The following is a 19124-nucleotide window of genomic DNA, read 5'->3' as shown; positions in this document are numbered from 1 at the left end:
TTATTTTCTCAGGCTGCTCTTCCACACCCATCTATCCAGAGAGTGCCTTTCATATCCCTAGTACTTATGTGTTAGAAGTGTTTTGCCTCTGTGTGTGTGTATATACACCATGTGTGTAGTGCCTGCAAAGGCCAGAAGAGGGAGTCAGATCCCCTGGAACTGAAGTCACACATGGCTGTGAGCTAGCATGTAGGAGCTGGGAACCGAACTGAATCCTCTACAAGAGCAAGGAGCATGGAACAGTCCCATCCGTCCAGCCCCTCTAGCACTTGTTTAAAGAGGTTTCTTCGCCAACACATGTTGGTATCTGTTCTCCCAGTGTGAAGTCTTAGAAAATAAAACTGATAGCAGTACATTTCATAATAAATTTTATAAGACAACGCAGTGAATTTCAAATTTTTGGAATAGTTTTCATTAAAAAAAAAAAAAAGTAACAAAAACACAGAGATACTGAAATGACCGGCTGAACCAGGAATACTCAGAGGAAAAGGCTCCCGGGTGCCCCAGCCTCCTCTCCTGACACAGTCATCGCCAGGGTGGCTCTCCTTTACCTAGCCAGCCTCAAGTCTAACTTCAATACACTTCGTTTCATGAAAATGACACGAACCATTTAAAATCATTTAAAACAGAGCAAAGAATAAAACAAGAATAGAGAGGTAGCATCCTCGGGGCAGCTTTCCAATACAGAAAAATACCACACATATATTCTGTACACTTGCATATTTATAGATGGAGACTTACCATCATACAAAACAAACAAGCTAGGCCAGGAAAAGCCATGCATGCCTAGAATTCCAGCACTCATGAGGCTATGGCTGGAAAATTTTGAGTTGTCTGAGGCCACCCTGGGCTGCATAGAGACACTATCTCAAAAAAAAAAAAAAAAAAAAAAAAAAAATTAGCCCACTATATCCATCCGTCAGGTGCACTAACTTCAGTGTACTTCATATACATTTAAACTTAGAATGGGGCCAAAGCAAGAAAAACACAACAAACACAAGGCTGTTAATTAAAAAGAAAAAAATCAAAATATTAATTATTGTAAATATTATCAAATGAAAACCAACCCTGGATTAATAAAACAACCTTATGATTAGATACATAAGTTCTTTTTTTTGTTTGTTTTGTTTTGTTTTGTTTGTTTGTTTAACTGGAAATGTACAACATTAGAAGTTCCTGATTAAAATACAGAATCTATAAAGCTGGCACAGGAAGTAAACTTGATTGGTTCCTCCCAGAAGCCTGCTGGTCGGACGGCTAGCCACACGAGCCCCGGGCTCTCAGCGCAGGGTGACCAGCTCTTCTGAAGAGGTAGGATGAATGGCAACGGTGTTGTCGAAGTCGGCCTTGGTGGCCCCCATTTTCACTGCGACAGCAAAGCCCTGCAGCATCTCGTCACACCCAATCCCCTGCATGTGGATGCCAACCACCTTCAAGGAAACAGAAATTATGGACGTCAAGTCTTTATAGTCAGAGTCAGTGTAAGCAAGCCTAGGAGGCAGGCCTCTGCAGCCCTGCTTCAGTGGCTCTTCCCAATGCACACCAGGCATTTCTTACTCTTGCTTTCTTCCTGTCCCATGTTCTCTTTGAACACAATGTCTCTGGGTTGTGCTGTATAAGCTTGGCTGGCCTCAAAACTCCTGATCCTCCTGCCTCAGCTTCCTCAGTGCTGAGATCATGAGCTACACCTACACCACCATGCCTGGCTTTCTTCTCTCCTAAGAGCTAAGTGTGTTCATTAACCAGACAGCTACAGACTTGTGACTTCCTGGCTCGGCTAATTCTGTCCCCTGCTCGCTGGACACCAGGTGTTCTGTAAAGTCACAATGTTATGTATTTTAGGGACAATACAATTATAATTCAACCCCTGTTTCTGTTGCAAGAGCAAGAACTCCTGAATTTTAGCTACAAAAGAACCTGGGAGCCTACATGCCAGAGGGAGACCCTGGTAGAATGGGAAGAGAAAGGCAGGGTCCTGCTGACACTGATGTGCCAACCATAGGCATCGAGGATAGATCCAGGCAGCAGGCTGTGTTCTACTGCTGAACTAAAAAACACAAACTATGTCTTGGGGCTTGAAGCCCATCAAATCAGATATGAAACTTTAATTATTAAGAACTGAAGTTGAAAACTATTACTATAGCTATATTTTTAAAAATACATTTGTTTTTTAAAAAAGATTCATTTATTTCATGTATGTGAGTACACTGTAGCTGTCTTCAGACATACCAGAAGAGGGCATCAGATCTGACTGCAGATGCTTGTGAGACACCATGTGGTTGCTGGGATTTGAACTCAGGACCTCTGGAAGAGCAATTAGTGCTCTTAACCACTGAGCCATCTCTCTAGTCCCTTAAAATGCATTTGTATTCATGTTTATTTCACTGTGTGCTGGGGGAGGGTGTAGAGCAGAGAGCACTGAGCAGGTACAGGAGGGAGTGATCAGGTGTATGGGCTATTTTCTATATCAGTAGAGGTCGGGGAAAAATTCCTGGGAGTCATTCTCTCTTCCATCCTATAGAATCAGGGCATCTGTGGGGAGCTGACAGAAGGCGGCTATCATCCTTGCAGCCATCTTGAGCCATATACCCTGACAAGAGACTTGTTTACAATAGCCTACAACAGCTGAGCACACTCTGATAACATCTTGTTTTAGATACCCAGGATCTTCCCTTGGGTGTGTGAGACTTAAAGGTGTGTGACTTAAGGACGTGACTTAGAGATTAGATTTAGAGATAAAACCTAAGGGCATGACTTAAAGGTGTGACTTAAAGGTGTGACTTAAAGGCGTGGCTTAGAAGTGAGACATATAAAAGACAAGAGGCAGACAGAAGAAAGCTACAAATTATTAGACATTAGGCAACTATTATTAGGCACTTGGCACTTGGAGGAAGAACTTGGATTTAGACATTAGGCACTAGAACTTGGAACTTGGAGGCACTAGGGACTAGGAACTCAAGACTTGGGACTTGGACTAGGAAGAGAGACTGAAGAATAAATGGGATTGAATCACACTCTGTCTGGTCTCCATTCCTCCAGTCCATCCTCACACTCTCTCTCTTGCTGAACTCTGACCCTCGGACCAGAGCAGTCCGGGACAGTGTGGGCTCTAACAACTTAGCCCCCAAGGCTTTTGGGAGTGCGGGTTCCAACACTGATAGAGTGGTCCCCGACATTTTGGCCCCCAAACATGGGCTAGAACGGTTCTCAACAGGGATCAGTATTAGGTCATCAGGCCTTCGAGCAAGCTCATAATGTCATAGCTAGGTACTGGCAGCATGTGGTATGATCTTACAGGTGGGGAGGCTGAGGCACAAAGATCAGGATATATTGCCCAGGTGATATGGTAAGAGCCGGCTTCAAAAGTTCAAGCAAAAAGAAATACTTCCCAAAGCCTTTATACTCGGCCACACTCTTCAAGATTGAATTCAACTACAAGAAACAGCTTTATAAGCTTCAGAATCCAAACTAAACCTGTTTTTTAAATTATACAAGAAAATCCATTCAAATGCTGCTCAAAACCACTGAGTGATCACATGACACCCACTGAAGGGGCTGCATCGAAAAAAAACACTGGTGAAGATGTAGGGAAATGAGGAATTTGCTGGGGAGAGAGAAAATCCTTCGAAACGCCAAAACCCATGTGGCAGGCCCTCAGAAAGGTAAACCAAGAGACAGCAACTTTCAATGATTGACTAAATTTCCACTTACTGTTTTATTACTTGAAGTTTTGTCTTATATTTGAAATACATTTACCACTACATTTTAAAAGGGTTTATTTCACATTTATTTAAGTGTATGTCTGCGTCTCTGTAATTCTGTACACACGTGTGAGGGTGCCCTCAATAGGCCAGAAGGTTCCAGATCCCCTTAGGGCTACAGTTACAGGTGGCTGAGAACCACCTGACTGACGTGGGTGCTCGCCACAGGGTCATCTTTCCAGGCTGCCTTTCCCAGTATTTCTGAGCATCCTGTCTCTTTTGGACCAGTGGTCAATCATCTTTATCTTTATAATAGTCAGTATGCTTTGCAATGCTGAGACTGAGACCTCACTTTTAAAAAGGAACAGAATCTCTTCTCAAATAGGAGGAGCCCAGGTCACCTACAAGAAACCCCATTTGCCCAGTACCTTTTCCTCTTTGTTGGCACAAACCATCTTCATGACGCATCTCGTCTTCCTCGTGGTCACCGCATGATACATCGGGGTAAAGGCAGTAGAGTAGATTTTCACATTGTCTTTCCCGTACTTATGAACGGCTTCATCTACAATGTGCGTAAAGGAAAATATTCCATCAAGAACTATCTCAGAGAGCTACCAGAGGGTGATGGCCAGAATCAAACGGGAAGTATCCAACCACACCAAAGTGAAGGGAATTCTACAGAATAAACTTCCATGTCATATCAGACACAGAGGAATTGTGTCTCTGGTTAAGTGAGACCAAGCTGCCTGCAGTAAATTATGCTAGACTGAATTCTGGACTGTGAGTGGGGGGCTGTGTTCCAAATGATATTTGAGATGGCTGGCAAAAACTGCCCAAAGTCTAAAGTGTAAATAATACTTTATTAATCAACGTTTTCTCATCTTGAAACTATACATAAGTAGAGACCTGTGTTCTTAAAAAAATAAGATGTGGAGACAGAGGGCGGGCTCAGTGGTTAAGATCACTGACTGCTCTCCCAGAGGTCCTGAGTTCAATTCCCAGCAACCACATGGTGGCTCACAACCATCTGTAATGGGATCTGATGCCCTCTTCTGGTGTGTCTGAAGACAGCAGCAGTGTAATCATATACGTAAAATAAATAAATCTTTAAAAAAATATAAATTTTTTTAAAAAAAGATGTACACTGTATATATAGGCTGCAAAAATTATAAGGAAAAAATAATAAGGACACAGAAGTCTTTTGTTTTCTCTTGGCGACTTTTAAGTTATTTAAGTATGAAGAGGGAGGGGCAGGGGGAAGAGGGACCAGAAACAGAGATGCCTTAGGAATCACCCTCTCCAAGTTCTCCTGGCCTGAGAACTATGACTGCAGACTAAACAAAAGGATCCATGTGACTTGAGAGACAGTTATTTGGGCCAACACAGTTCAGAGAAGAAACCACAAATTACCTTCATTTTCAAATACCTACCTTCAGTGAGCCCCACGGTCCCAATAGGGGGGTGGCTGAAGACCACGGTAGGGATGTTGTCGTAGTCTAACTTGGAATCTTGTTTGCATTCAAAAAGTCTATGGGCAAGTTTCCGGCCAGCAGCGATTGCAACTGCAATGACATAAAAGCCAGTGTGTGTTTTACTGTTTATTTAAACATAGCAGCGCTGTTCCAACAGCCATCGACTGGTCTGGTGTGCCTCTGACCAAACTCGACATCAATGTCACTGTCATGTCTACTTTAACATAATGGAAACCTAGCGTTACCATCATGAGCAATTCAAAACGACTGGCTTAACAAACTGTGCATTCTATCATGAAGAAAAGGGACAGATCCTTCAATTCCTAATCACCTAGGGGATAATCTGCTTAGTGACGCCACTGGCTTCTTGGCAGGTTATTGATAGAACAAACCAATTTGGCCCATTAATATTTCTACTTTGGTAAAGCTTTTTTTTTTTCTTTTTTCTTTTTTTGGTAACTAAAAAGCTTGCTTATGTTTGGCCTGTTTTTATTCCTGTGTCTTCCCCTCAAAAGGCCAGAATCCAAAAAGACTATCAGTTATTAATTTACTGATATAAAATTAGCAGTTTTTCCTCCTAAGACAAGCTAGGAGTAGACATTTTTAGACGATGCGAGGATGTTTTTTTAAAGTCTTGTCAAAGGACATAAAATTTTGGTTAGGATAACTATTTCAAGAGATGTACTGCACAGCGTGGTAACTACTGGTAATAATACAAATGCATAATTAAGTATGCCATCTATTGTATAGTTAACGATTGTTGAGCATAGTTATGCGAGCCTTTAATCCCAACACTTGGGACACAGAAGCAGGTAGATCTCTGAGTTCCAGGCTAGCCTAATCTAGGGAGTGAATTCCAGGACAGCCAGAGCTACATAGATAAACCTTGTCTTAAAAGACCATAAAAACCAAACAAACAAAAAACAACCCAAATGAAAAACCACCGAGAGTAGATTTTAATTATTTTTTGCAATAAAAAAAAGCCTGTGAGGTAATAAATGTTAGCTAGGTTGACTAAGCCCTCCACAAAATGGAAATATTTTAAAATATCGTATTGTGCGCCGAAATCTATCGCTTTTATTTAAAACAATGGAGAGAGCAGGCTTTCACATTGAGTTAAGACCTGAGGACATTTGAGAAGTCTGGTGAGGTCTCACAGAAGGATAGACCAAGAGCAGAAAATGACATAGCCAGGTGTGGCAAATGTCGTCTTTTTTTTTTTTTTTTTTTTTTTTTTTTTTTGGTTTTTTGAGACAGGGTTTCTCTGTATAGCCCTGGCTGTCCTGGAATTCACTCTGTAGACCAGGCTGGCCTCAAACTCAGAAATCCGCCTGGCTCTGACTCCCAAGTGCTGGGATTAAAGGTGTGTGCCACCACCACCCAACGGCAAATGTCTTGGATATGATCCTGAAGTAGGTTAGGTACAGGGATGAGGAGGACAAGGACACCAGGGCTGGTGGCACCAACACCACTCACACAAGCATACCAACTGTCCGAGACATGAGTCTTCAGAAGGTGACCTATATGAAAGATGAAAGGCCTTCTTTGTTAGGGCTTAGGTAGAATGTTAAGGCCTGGGTAACTGGTACCTGACTCCCTGCCATTTTGTGCTGTGACTAATAAGGAAACTTTCCCACGCTTTAGTTAATCGCCAATTCTGTTATGTTCTGTGCTTTGGTGTCTCTGGAAACCGATCACAACAGAAGTCAGTTAGAATGGTTTTGTACAGTTAGCCACAGTAAGCTTGGACCCAAACCAACCACCAGGCATCCTGTACCTATGTATAAATTTTTATGCTTTTTGCTTTTATAAGCTGGCCCTAGGATGAACCCAACATAAGAAAAACACCTGCACCAATACAAGAAACCATTTGGAATCCGACTTCCATTTTGAATAGGGGTTAATTAAAATTTAAGTTCCCAAGACCTCCCTGGGAACTAACACCCTACTTGGCAGAAAGAGACATGTACAGGGGTAACTGACATCCTGGTTGGCAAATTAAGACAGGAATGTTGGACATGACAAGACCCATCCTGGTTGGCAAGTTAAGACATGAACATTAGACACAAGTCCCTCACCACAATTGAATACCCCAACCAATGAGGACAGGATAACATACCACAAAGACATGTTCCTAAGGGAATCCCCTCTCCCTAAATCCTGATTGGTGAATTAACTTGGCACAGATGTTTGTGGATTTCAAGGCTTTAAAGATCTGTAGGATCCTGACTCGTGGTCACAGCTAGCTCTTAAGACTCCTCTGTGACCCTGATTCATCAGTCCTGGGGTGACTGTTCAATAAACTATCCCTGTCTGACTGAGACCAGTGTTTGTGTGCTTTCTGAGATGACTTCTGGACTCCAAATTCTTTATGAAGATCTCAGAACTTGCTAATCATATAACTGTTTGTGGTGGTTATAATCCTTATCCATCTGACTGCATTTAGAATCAACCGGGAGACAGAGCCCTTGATGTATCTATGAGGACTTTTCCAGAGAGATTTAACTGAGGAGAGTGGACCTACCATGAATAGGGGCAGCAGCATCCCTTGGGCTGGCATCCTGGACTAGACAGAGGGAGAAAGGAGGAAGCAAGCTGAACACTAACATTTGTCTCTCTCTGCTTCACGAGCGTGGACACCATGTGACCGGCAGCCTCATCCTCCCGCCGCCTTGCCCTGCCCGCTGTGATGATCCGACACCCTAGAGCCACGACAAACCCTTCCGTCCTTAAGTTGCCTTTTTTCCAGTATTTTGTGACAGCAATAAGAAAAATCAACAAATTCAGCTTTCTAAGGAGTCATAAATTCTATTCGGCAAATGTGCAGTATCTGTTTTGATGACAAAGAAATGACCGCTTTTAACACTACCATCATGAATGTGTCTGAAAAGCTGTGCAGGGTTAGATAACACACAGGCCTCTCCTCCCGAGAAAGGACGCAGTTACCTGGGGTGAGGAGTGCTTTCCCACAGACGTCTCCCACGGCGTAGACGCCTTTGACATTGGTATTCTGGAATTCGTCGACTAGGATATGGCCTTTTTCATCAGTCTGAATGCCCTAAAACCACAAAGGGACACCTGGTAAATACTGGGGCCGTCTGTAACCGTGCATCAGACATCTGAGACGGGCTGATAGCACATCTCTGCACCTCCAGAAACTCACAGGACTTCACGGCGACATGTAGATCACTACGAGCTGACAAGGCCCACCGCTTCCTTAATATAAAAGATGAACAGTCTTGTTGACTACCAAGGTGCTTTAATGGGATGAGACTGATCCAGCAAGCATGAAAAGGAGTGACAAATAACAGAGAAAAGAAAAAGAGCAGGGAGGTAGTGGCTCACCCATTTAATCCCAGTACTTGGTAAACAGAGGCAGGCAGATCTGAGTTTGAGACCAGCCTGGTCTACACAGTGAGTTCAGGACAGCCAGGACACAGAGAAAGCCTGTCTTGAAAAACAAACAAACAAAAACAAAAAGGAGGAGGAAGAGAAGAAGAGAAGGAGGAGAAGAAAAGAAAGATACTATCACATTTGACACTCTGGCGATCCTCTGAAACAGTGCTGATACACTAAGTGCTTGCTAGTACTTGATAATGTTTTCTTCAACTTTGTACATGCTAGGGGCCTTCAGGAAGACAGAACTTCAACTAAGAAAATGTTCCCGCCAGACTGGCTGGTGGGCGGGGCCATCCCAGGCAGGTGATGCTGCATCCAGTAAGAAAGGGGGCAGAGCAAGCGATGAGGAGCAAGCCAGTGCACAGCACTTCCCCAAGGCTTCTGCATCCGCTCCTGCCACCAGGTTCCCGCCCTGAGTTCCTGCCTTGAGTTCTCTAGATGATGTTCTATGTAAGCTGAAATAAAAACCCATCACTCTCTGGGTTGCTTTTGGTCATGGTGTTTTAGCACAGCCAAAGAAAGCTATCTCGGTTATCTAGAGGGTCACAACCTGAAACAGTCGCCGAAGGCTTTCCTTTGGAAGTTACCATCTTATTTTTTTAACTGTCTTAGCAAAGTCTGTATTCTATTCCAAACCACGATGTTTTGTACAACCGAACAGACTTCCTTTCCTGGTGGGTCTTCTCTCCTCTAAAGTGTCAGGTTTACTCTGTGGCTTTGCAGATCTGAGAGACATAATGTTCCAGCGCGAGAAGGAAAGGAGAGCAGCCTGGCTAAGAACAGTATTGAGCTGGAGGCCAACCTGGTCTACTTAGCCAATTCCAAGGCCAGCCATGGCTACATGGTGAGACCCAGCCTCAATCAAAAATGAGTATCTATATAAATATACATACATATTTTTATATATGAATTATATGACCTATATTACATGTATAATATATTCATATGTATCTATATCCATGTAGATATATAGATTAATACAATCTTTGTAGGTGGGATATGGCTCCATGGTACAGCACATGCTTAGCCTGTACCAGATGGTGGCTCTGACTCCCAGCGCCACTGAAAGAGACAGACAGACACATCCTTTGGCTCCAGACAGATTGAGCTGAACCCCTAGCTTCTCACTCACTAGTTATGAGATGTTACATATGTAACCATTTCACAACATATATTTGAGCTTCTATTGCAAATGAGGTCCACGTGGCCACTAAGACACAGTAGTGGTTGGACAGACTCCTATGCCAGCCTGGCCAGTTACCTACTGACCCTGTCTCCTGGTTTCCTCACCCCTGTTACCGACAAGGTTTACTAGATGAGTGATGCAATGTCACGACCCCACCCACAGGAGTCATTCAACCTGCACTGGCAGACCTAGCTAAACTCTTTTTTTTTTTTTTCCTTTGATTTTTCGAGACAGGGTTTCTCTGTGTAGTCCTGGCTGTCCTGGAACTCACTTTGTAGACCAGGCTGGCCTTGAACTCAGAAATCCGGCTGCCTCTGCCTCCCAAGTGCTGGGATTAAAGGCATGTGCCACCACCGCCTGGCCTAGCTAAATTCTTAATAAGATTACAATGAACCTTCCTATGGGCTGGGGAAGCAGGGAGGCTGGCAGGACGCTTGTCCAGCATGCCGAAGCCTTGGGTTGCATCTGCAGCATCAGGGCATGTCTGCAACCCCAGAACTTGGGAAGTAGAGGCGGGAGGATAAGAAATTCAAAGGTGAAATTAGAAGATGGCTCTGTAGATAAAGAGTTCACTGGGCAAGCAAGAAGATCTGAGTTCAATCCCCATCGAGAATGGAGAAGCCAGGAGTAGCAGCAATCACAGAGCTGAGGAGGCAGGGACGAGTGGCCTGCTGACCACGGGGAAGCTATACATTCAGAAAGAGACAGACTCCCTCAAACAGTGAGGTAGAGAGCAATTGAGGAAGTCACCAATGTCACCACTACATGCAACGTACATATGCATACATATGTACAAGAACACATACATACAGACTCAACACATAAAGATAAAAACTGGAAGGGAGAAGGCTGAGGTGGGTCTCATAAATTAGAACACAGTAAATCACACATACACATAAGATGCTATAAGGAAACCATTACTGCCGGGCGGTGGTGGCGCACGCCTTTAATCCCAGCACTTGGGAGGCAGAGGCAGGCGGATTTCTGAGTTCGAGGCCAGCCTGGTCTACAGAGTTAGTTCCAGGACAGCCAGGGCTACACAGAGAAACCCTGTCTCAAAAAAACCAAAAAAAAAAACCAACAACAAAAAAAAGGAAACCATTACTAAGTTTGCCAACTATTATTCTTCAAATTCAACAAATAGAAGAGCAGGAGGGAGGGAGAGACACTCTTCACATGGGGCCAACAGGGTGGCTCAGTGGTGAAGACGCTCGCTGACAAGCCCGATGACCTGAGTTCAAAGCCCAGGACCCACATGGCAGAAGGAAAGACCAGAATTCTGCAAGTTGTAAGCCGGGCAGTGGTGGCACACGCCTTTAATCCCAGCACTTGGGAGGTAGAGGCAGGCGAATTTCTGAGTTCGAGGCCAGCCTGGTCTACAGAGTGAGTTCCAGGACAGCCAGGACTACACAGAGAAACCCTGTCTCGAAAATCCAAAAAACAAAAACAGAATTCTGCAAGTTGTTATCTGGCCTGCACACAGCACAGACATATACACACTCTCACTAATAAATAAACACAATAAAAAAAATTCCAGCAAATATACTTGCACACTGGATACTTACAAACATCCTATTGCACATCCAAGTTTTAATTACATTTCATTATAGCCTGAAAACAAGCCAAGCCCCTTCCTAGATATTTTTATTCACTAAACTGTTGAAGGCTCCAGGCCCTGCGGCTCATGACTAGAATCCCAGTACTTGAGAAGTGGAAGTGGAAGGTGCACAAGTTCAAGGTCATCCTCAGTTCTTTATCGAAAATGAGGCTAGCCTGGACTATGAAAGATCCTGTCTCAAAAGACAAAAACAATTCAGGCCAGGACTGCTGGTGCAAATCTGTAACTCTGGCCACTAGGGAGTGAATCAGGAAAATTGTAAGGCTAGCCTGGGCTACAGACTGAGTTCACGGCTATCCTAAGTCACTTAGTGAGACCATGTCTAAAAAAAGAGAAGAAAAGGAGGGCTAAGACCACACTCAGTGGCAGAAGACCTGGTTATCATATGGGATGCTCCAAACTCAATTCTTATCACTGCCACAAAGAAGGGAGAGAGAGAAGAGGAAGGGGAGGTGGGCGGGAAGTTGTGGTAGTGCCTATCCACTAACCCCAACATTTAAAAGTCTTCTAGAAGGAAGCCAGTCAGGAAATGGCTGCACGATCTGGATCAGAGAATACCAGAAAGGAGAAGTACCCAAAGCAAGCACTTCATGACAAAGCACATACATGGAAGGGTAGCCAAAAGGTCACAGCGCTATCAAGAGACCGAAGACCACCCAGGGTGGACCAAGTCTCATTAATTACTAATCAACAAGCTTACCAGTTTATCTAGATTCAGGCCCTTAGAGTTTGGGTCCCGTCCGATGGCCCAGAGCAGGCAGTCAACATCTGGAATCATGGTCGTGGTGGGTTTCCTACCAGGAACAGCAGTAACTACTTCGAGTTCCAAGCCTGACGGTGTCTTTTTTACTTCCTTAACCTATTTTTTTAAAAAAAGTGTTAAGTATGTGTGGGAGGAGAGGGGAGAAAGTAGTATCAAAGCGAAGGGGTGGGATCTCACCAACAGCATAGGCTGGCCTTAAACTTACTCCGTAGTTCAGACAGGTCTTGAACTCATGATCCTCCTGTCTCAGCTTACAGAGTAGCTGGGAGTTTAGACCTAAGCCACCAGGCACATAGTAAAACCAGATGTTTGTGTTTTCTGTTTTGAGATAGACTCTCAATCTATATCCCAGACTGACCTCAAATCTCTATCAAAATTTCTGCTCCAGACTCCTAAGTGCTGGAATTACAAGTTTGGTCCATTATACCTAGTTAGAATTTAAAAAAACAAAAAACAAACAAACAAAAAAACACTTTTTTTTTTTTTGGTTTGGTTGGGTTTTTTTCTTCTTTTTTTTCGGTCTTTCTTTCTTTCTTTCTTTCTTTTTTTTTTTTTTTAAGATTTGTTTATTTATTTTATGTATTCACCATTACTCTCTTCAGACACACCAGAAGAGTGCATCGGATCCCATTACAGATGGCTGTGAGCCATCATATGGTTGCTGGAAATTGAGCTCAGGACCTCTGGAAGAGCAATCTCCAGACCCCCAGTTAGAATTTTTAACATTTACTTATAGCTGAAACGGGGTATTTAATTATAGCCAAGGGCCACAGATGCTAAACTCCTCAGAGCCAGGCCTGTTTCCTTGATTGTGTGATTCTTCTAATGGCCAGAAACACTGGCTTATATTGTTGTATGGGATGGTTAAAATGAGACTGGTCCCCACAGGGGCCTGACCTTGGTCCTCACCTTGGTCCTGACCTGAACCCACAGGAGTAAGTGTACCGAATGGCAAGATGTGGAGGCAGAGGATGGGATGAAAAATAACAGAACACTTGGATAAGGAAGTCTGCACGAGCTAATAGCCCATTATAGCTTATTAGGAACTGTAACATTACATATTCTACTTGCAGGGGGAACATGGGGCAATATCAGCTGAAATCCATCACACAAGGAAACGAGGTCACAGACAGAGCACCTGGAGGCCTTGGGACTGACTGATACCCTCTGTGTATACACACACACACACACACACACACAATTTGCTTATTTCTGGGGCCAGAGAGGTGACCCGAGTTTGGCTCCAAGCATATTGGAAAGCTTATAACTGCCTGTTAGTTCACCTCTAGGGAAATCCAACACCTCTGAATACCTGTACTCCAAAGATACCTGTACTCGTGTGTGTGTGTGTGTGTGTGTGTGTGTGTGTCTGTTTTGATTTCATATATATCTTGTGCACCACCTGTGTGCCATGCCCACAGTGGCCAGAAGAGGGCATCCTATCCCTTGGAAGTGAAATTACAGACAGCTGTGAGCTGCCATCCCCATGTAAAACAGTGCATCCTGAATTCTTCAAATCAACTTCAGGCTGCTTATCATGCCAAGCACATGTAAATGTCACGTTATAGTTGTTTGTTAGTCTGTATTATTTAGAAAAGAATGAAAGCCGGGCAGTGGTGGCGCACGCCTTTAATCCCAGCACTTGGGAGGCAGAGGCAGGTGGATTTCTGAGTTCGAGGCCAGCCTGGTCTACAGAGTGAGTTCCAGGACAGCCAGGGCTACACAGAGAAACCCTGTCTCGAAAAACAAACAAACAAACAAACAAACAAACAAAAAAAGCCCTGTACATGTCAGTAGAAACACCCTTTTATTTCATATATTTACAACCCGGTTGTGGATGGATAGGCAGTTGCAGGGACCATCCCTACAGGTACCCGGGTCATCACTTAACGAAGGTCTCCAAAGTGATACTGACGGAAACCCCTTCATTTCTGCACCTCAAAGCACACTGTCATTTATGACTCTACTCAATACAGGCTATGCTGAAAGAGTAGTGCAGACCTGAAAAGGGGGACAGTCACACTTACCAGGCTAATTCTCTAAATTAAGTAACTTCCTGAGGAAGAAAATACTTTGTAACGATTTGGTTAAACTGAGTAAAATAGATAAAATAATTTTTAGAGGCCACACACTTGGAAATTTGATTTCTTGCCGTCTTGAAAAATCTGAAAAATAAAGATGTGCAGAAAGGTACACGAGAACAAGCAAACATTAAAAAGTTTTAGTTTGAGACTCAACTGCCAGCTTCCTTGTCTTTTATACCCTGACTTCCTGGATATGAAATAAAGCTTTTTAAGACAGAAGACATTTGGCAGAAGCTGGGTGTGGCGGTGCATGTCTGTAACACCAGCACTTAGGAGGCTGAAGCAGTAGGGTCGTGAGTTCAAGTCTAGCCTGGACTGCAAAGCAAGATCCTATCGAGTAACCATTTAAAAAAACAACAACAAAAAACCAACCACTCACCACAAAACACAAACATATACAAACAAGGGAGTGTGGGGTGTGGGGGGGTGTGGGATGGGTGTAGGTGTGGAGTGTGGATTGGGGTATAGGTGTGGGTGTGAGGTGTAGGTGTGGGATGTAGGTGTGGCGTGTAGGTGTGGGTGTGGGGGTATAGGTGTGGGATGTAGGTGTAGTTGTAGGTGGGTATAGGTGTGGGTGTGAGGTGTAGGTGTGAGTGTGGGGTATAGGTGTGGGTGTGGGATGTAGGTGTGGCTGTGGTGTGTAGGTGTGGGGTGTGGGTGTAGGTGTGGGGTGTAGGTGTGGTGTGTAGGTATGGGTGTGGGGTGTAGGTGTGGGTGTGGGGTACAGGGCTCATTGCTAGAGATGGCTAAGAGTTTGTTAAAAGCTGCTCACAGAGGACCCAAAGTCAATTCTCAGCACCCACATGGCCGCTCACAACCACCTGTAACTCCAGTACCACGGGATCCGATCCGACACACTCTTCTGGTTTTCCAAGTCACCAGGCAAACACGCAGCTGTCGCACAGACATCCACAAAGGCAAAACATCCACACACATTAAAAAAGAGAGAGAGGAAGGAAGTCACCAGCACTGGGATCAGAAGCAGGCTAAGCTGCAGGAGAGTAGCACAGGATGGCAGAGCTAACGAGGCCGCCGGAGGGGCAGCTCAGTGGTCGAGCCAACCCACAGGCTCTCCTGCTCTACCCTTAGTCTTGAACATGACTGACGGCCGCACGTACCTGTGAGAACTTCAACACCTCCACACCAGCGTTCTCCAGCTCCTCGGTGCAGTTGGAACTGATGAGAGAATCAAAGCTTCTAAGAACCTGCAGTCACCATGGGCAGTACAGGGATGGACGGAGGGAAAGAAAGAAAACCTGATTAGAGCTGAGTAGCACGGGCTTGGGCTAGCGGCTCCAGTGAACTGTTACCCTTTCTCCTACCGCCTCCTTCACACATGCTAACACTGATACAGCTCAGCAGACCTCCACTAACCCGTGTCACCAGAGTCTGTGCTATATCTGGTTTCATCAACACTTATTTCAGAGTTCTGGAACATGAACAGTCAAACGTCAAACCTCAACTAGCTTCACGTTCCTCTCTTTCCGTTCTTCTTTCTCCCCTCTAGAAAAAGCTCTCTCAGTTATCCTGTGAGAAACAGTCGATAGATCCAGCATTTTAAACTGGTAGAAGCAAATGAAGGGGTGGGGTGGGGTGGGGGCCACAAAAATCAGGCGACAGAAAAAAATGTTTTTCTAAACATAGTAAAACATAGTATGACCCAAACTTAATCAAGAACCAAATGGATAGAGACTTCATCATTCCATGGATCTGAACACGTTACACGTACGCTCTGTATTGTACGTGCCACTCAGTGCCAATGACCACCGAAGGCTTCATTCAGGTCAGATTTAAGACCACTCTCTGTTAGGACCTGCAGTGTTTTTACTGCACTTACAAAGCTTATGGCTCTTACAGAAACATATGGCTTCATTACACAGTGCTACCACCACTTCTTAGCATGTAAGGGTCAAATCAGTGTATCTCTGGATTGCACCGTATTAGAACGTCTCGTTTTAGAGAGCTGGACTACAGAAGCCTGTAGTGGTTCGAATACATCCCACACAGGCTCAGATATTTGAGTGCTTGGTCTCCTGTTAGCGCTCATGTTTGGGGGGGAAGGGGGTTAAGCGGTGCAGCCTTGCTGGAGGACCAGCTTTGAGGACGGAAGGCCTCAGGACACTTCCAGCTGGCTCCTTCTGCTTCCTGTTTGTGGCTGAACTCTCAGCTTTGGTCATCATGCTGCCACTGTGGCCATAATTTCCTGCTACAATGGATTCTTTCCCCTCTGGAATCATTCCTTCTACACAGTGCTTTTGGTCCTGCTGGTGGATCACAGAAACTGGTGGATAACACACCGTCTGTTCCCATTGAAGAGTCAAATATCAAAGTGAGCCTGATTCTGCTTATAAAGAAAGAGATACTGGGTATCCAACACCAGCCGGATAATAAAGGGAGGCTGTTTAAGGGGTATGTGCTGGGACTGACTTTGCACACTGTGGAAGATATATATAAATGTGAAATTTACTGGTAAAATCATTGGTGTTAAGTTTGCCCAGACCCCACAGTGGAAAGAGGAACAACCCCCATAAGTTGTCCTCTGACCTCCGCCCAGGCAGCGCAGTATACAACCATCTATACTCACATATGCGTTATCATACATACATAATAATAAAATTAAATTAAAATATTAAAATTAGGTGATCTCTAGATTTTTAAAAAGAAGAAAAATTCTCCTCTAATTAGAAAAAAAAAAAAAAAATCAAAGAAAGGGGACAGAAGGAGACAGGACTTACCTTATCATGCCGGATCATAAGAGACGTCCTAGAGCCCAGGGCCGAGAGGATGCCCGCAATCTCCACGGCAATGTAACCGGCACCCACGATGACGCTGCGGCTGAATGGAAAGCAAAGGGCGACTGTTCGTTTCTTAGACTGATTCGGAATGGCTTTAGATGTACAGACTCACAAGCCTCCCTCAGGCTCTCTGCTCAGTCTCTTTAACAGTTAACATTTTGCGAGCAACATGGCACCTGCGATTCCGGCATTTGGAAGCAGAGGCAGCCATGCAGAGCTACACGGCAAGACCCTATTCACAAGCAGAACAAAACAGAATTCTCCCTCATAGAAGAAAGATGTTTTTATTTGACATTTAAGTTCCTCCTGTCCTGTTTCCATTTGTTAATTTTTTAAGAGACAGTCTCTGTATCCCAGTGGGCTAATGGCTAGCTGAGACTGGTCCTGAACTCCTCCCAATTTCCATCCATAAATCCAACAGAGCCATTATTTTCAGGGCTGGGACTTCTCCCTGGTCATTATTCAGTTCTATTAATCCTTGTAGCATGATCAAAGGCCAACTTAAGAAAGCCTTAAATCAGGCATGGCGGCTCCTGCCGGTAATCCTGGCATTTGGGTGGCCCAGACTCAACATCCTGAATCCATTTTGATTTAACAAAAGAGCTTAAGCCTCGCTAAATGCTTGAATGAATGTCTGGATCGATGTGCTGGAGAAAGGCTGTTGCTGGAGGCTTACTTCTGGAGGCTTACTTCCAGGCTGGGGCAGGAAGATTTTCAAGCTACAGGTTTTCCAAGGCTCCCAACATGTCTGCTCACTGTTGCAACACACGGGAAAGCATTTAGAGGAAGAACAAATGAGCCATCATCGTCCAGTACTTTCCATAGAAGTTCTAGCCTACAGAGGCTTCCTGGCCTGGCTGAAGCTTAAAGAACCCAAATGGCCGCAAATGATCAGCGAGGACCCTCTCATCCTAAAATCCAAGCACAACCCAAAGCTTCCATCCTAAGACCTATGAACAGCCCCGTCCATCACTCCCATGTCTCTTCCTTTCCGTGTCTTCCCCGCTTTTGCTTTTCTCACTCCCTCTCTCCACTTCCTCTTTCTTTTGGGACACTGAAGTCCTGCACTGTACTAGGTAGTACACTAGACAGGATGGGTAGTGGTTTGTGCTCTCAAAGATCCCTTCTTTGATGGTAACAGGGTAAATGACCTAGAGCCCTTTCCAAACTAGATACACCTCGGCCACTGAGCTGTTATCTCCAGCCTTTAAAAGAAAGTAAGTTTAAAGATTGGCTTTGCCAAATGGCCACGGTTGGCTTTAGTCTGCTCAACAGGGGAGCTTGAATGTGCAATCCCATAGCTTCAGCCTCCAGAGTAGCTGGGCTTATAAACTCACACACCACAAGGCCCAGCCCATTTCTAAAGAAAGAAACGCACCCTGATGATGTTTGTCAAAGAAGAATACTTGAAAGTAGAGCGAGTAGAAATGACTGTGGATGCATGAAAGAACAGTATTTTTGCAGAGATTGGGGGTCAGGTGCAAGGGACAGATCACACGGCTTTCTCTTGAGAGCTGCCCAAGGCTTCCCCTTGGCTTCCACCGCCACCTTCACCTCACCCTCCTGTCACTACAGTGTACACTGGAAATGATTCTTCACAGTTCCACATCTCAAAGCAACAACCCCTTTTTACCTCATAATGCCTCGATACCCACTACCACATGCAGCCTTCCAGAGGTTTCGAGCTGCCCACCCCATCCGGCCAAAAGCCCTCAGATCAAATATGGAATTAGGCAGGGCACAGCTTTGGTACCTCACATATAGGATTTATTCAGGGCTATAGTTTATGATTTTAAAAATTTTACAAGAGAAAAAAAAAGAATAAAAAAAAAAAAACAATCCCTAAGAAATAGCTTTAGAGGGAGGCAAGATCTTTCTAGGTAGCCCAGGTTGGCCTTGAATTCACCATATAGCAAAGCTATCCTCCTGCCTCAGTCTTCCAAGTAAACCAGGAGCACAATGCCACAACTGGATTTTTTTTTTTTTTTTTTGAGACAAGGGTTGCTGCAGGTTATCCAGTCTAGCCAGGAATGTCTAGGTTCCAGCCATTCTCCACTTTGGCCTCCTAGAGAATTGGGGGCACAGGCAAAGGCACGATGCCCACCT

General features: G+C 44.4%; 1 protein-coding gene across 2 annotated transcripts in view; it reads right to left on the bottom strand.

Annotated features, from left to right (window-relative positions):
- Positions 1 to 351: 351 nt before the first annotated feature.
- Positions 352 to 19124, bottom strand: part of Gsr (glutathione-disulfide reductase) — a 41170-nt gene continuing 22397 nt past the window's right edge. For both annotated transcript variants that reach the window (XM_034521017.2, XM_076914016.1), the window contains 7 exons: positions 16959 to 17058; positions 15342 to 15428; positions 12077 to 12235; positions 8120 to 8231; positions 5132 to 5263; positions 4130 to 4263; positions 352 to 1430 (listed from right to left, as the gene is read on the bottom strand). In XM_034521017.2, the coding sequence (XP_034376908.1) occupies positions 1281 to 1430; positions 4130 to 4263; positions 5132 to 5263; positions 8120 to 8231; positions 12077 to 12235; positions 15342 to 15428; positions 16959 to 17058 (874 nt within the window). In that variant the 3' untranslated portion in view covers positions 352 to 1280. The remainder of the gene's footprint in view (positions 1431 to 4129; positions 4264 to 5131; positions 5264 to 8119; positions 8232 to 12076; positions 12236 to 15341; positions 15429 to 16958; positions 17059 to 19124) is intronic.

This window comes from Arvicanthis niloticus, chromosome 16 (genome assembly GCF_011762505.2).
Source record: "Arvicanthis niloticus isolate mArvNil1 chromosome 16, mArvNil1.pat.X, whole genome shotgun sequence".
NCBI classification, from domain to species: domain Eukaryota; kingdom Metazoa; phylum Chordata; class Mammalia; order Rodentia; family Muridae; genus Arvicanthis; species Arvicanthis niloticus.
The sequence above is the reverse complement of the archived record's forward strand: the minus strand, read 5'-3'. Positions and strand labels throughout refer to the sequence as shown.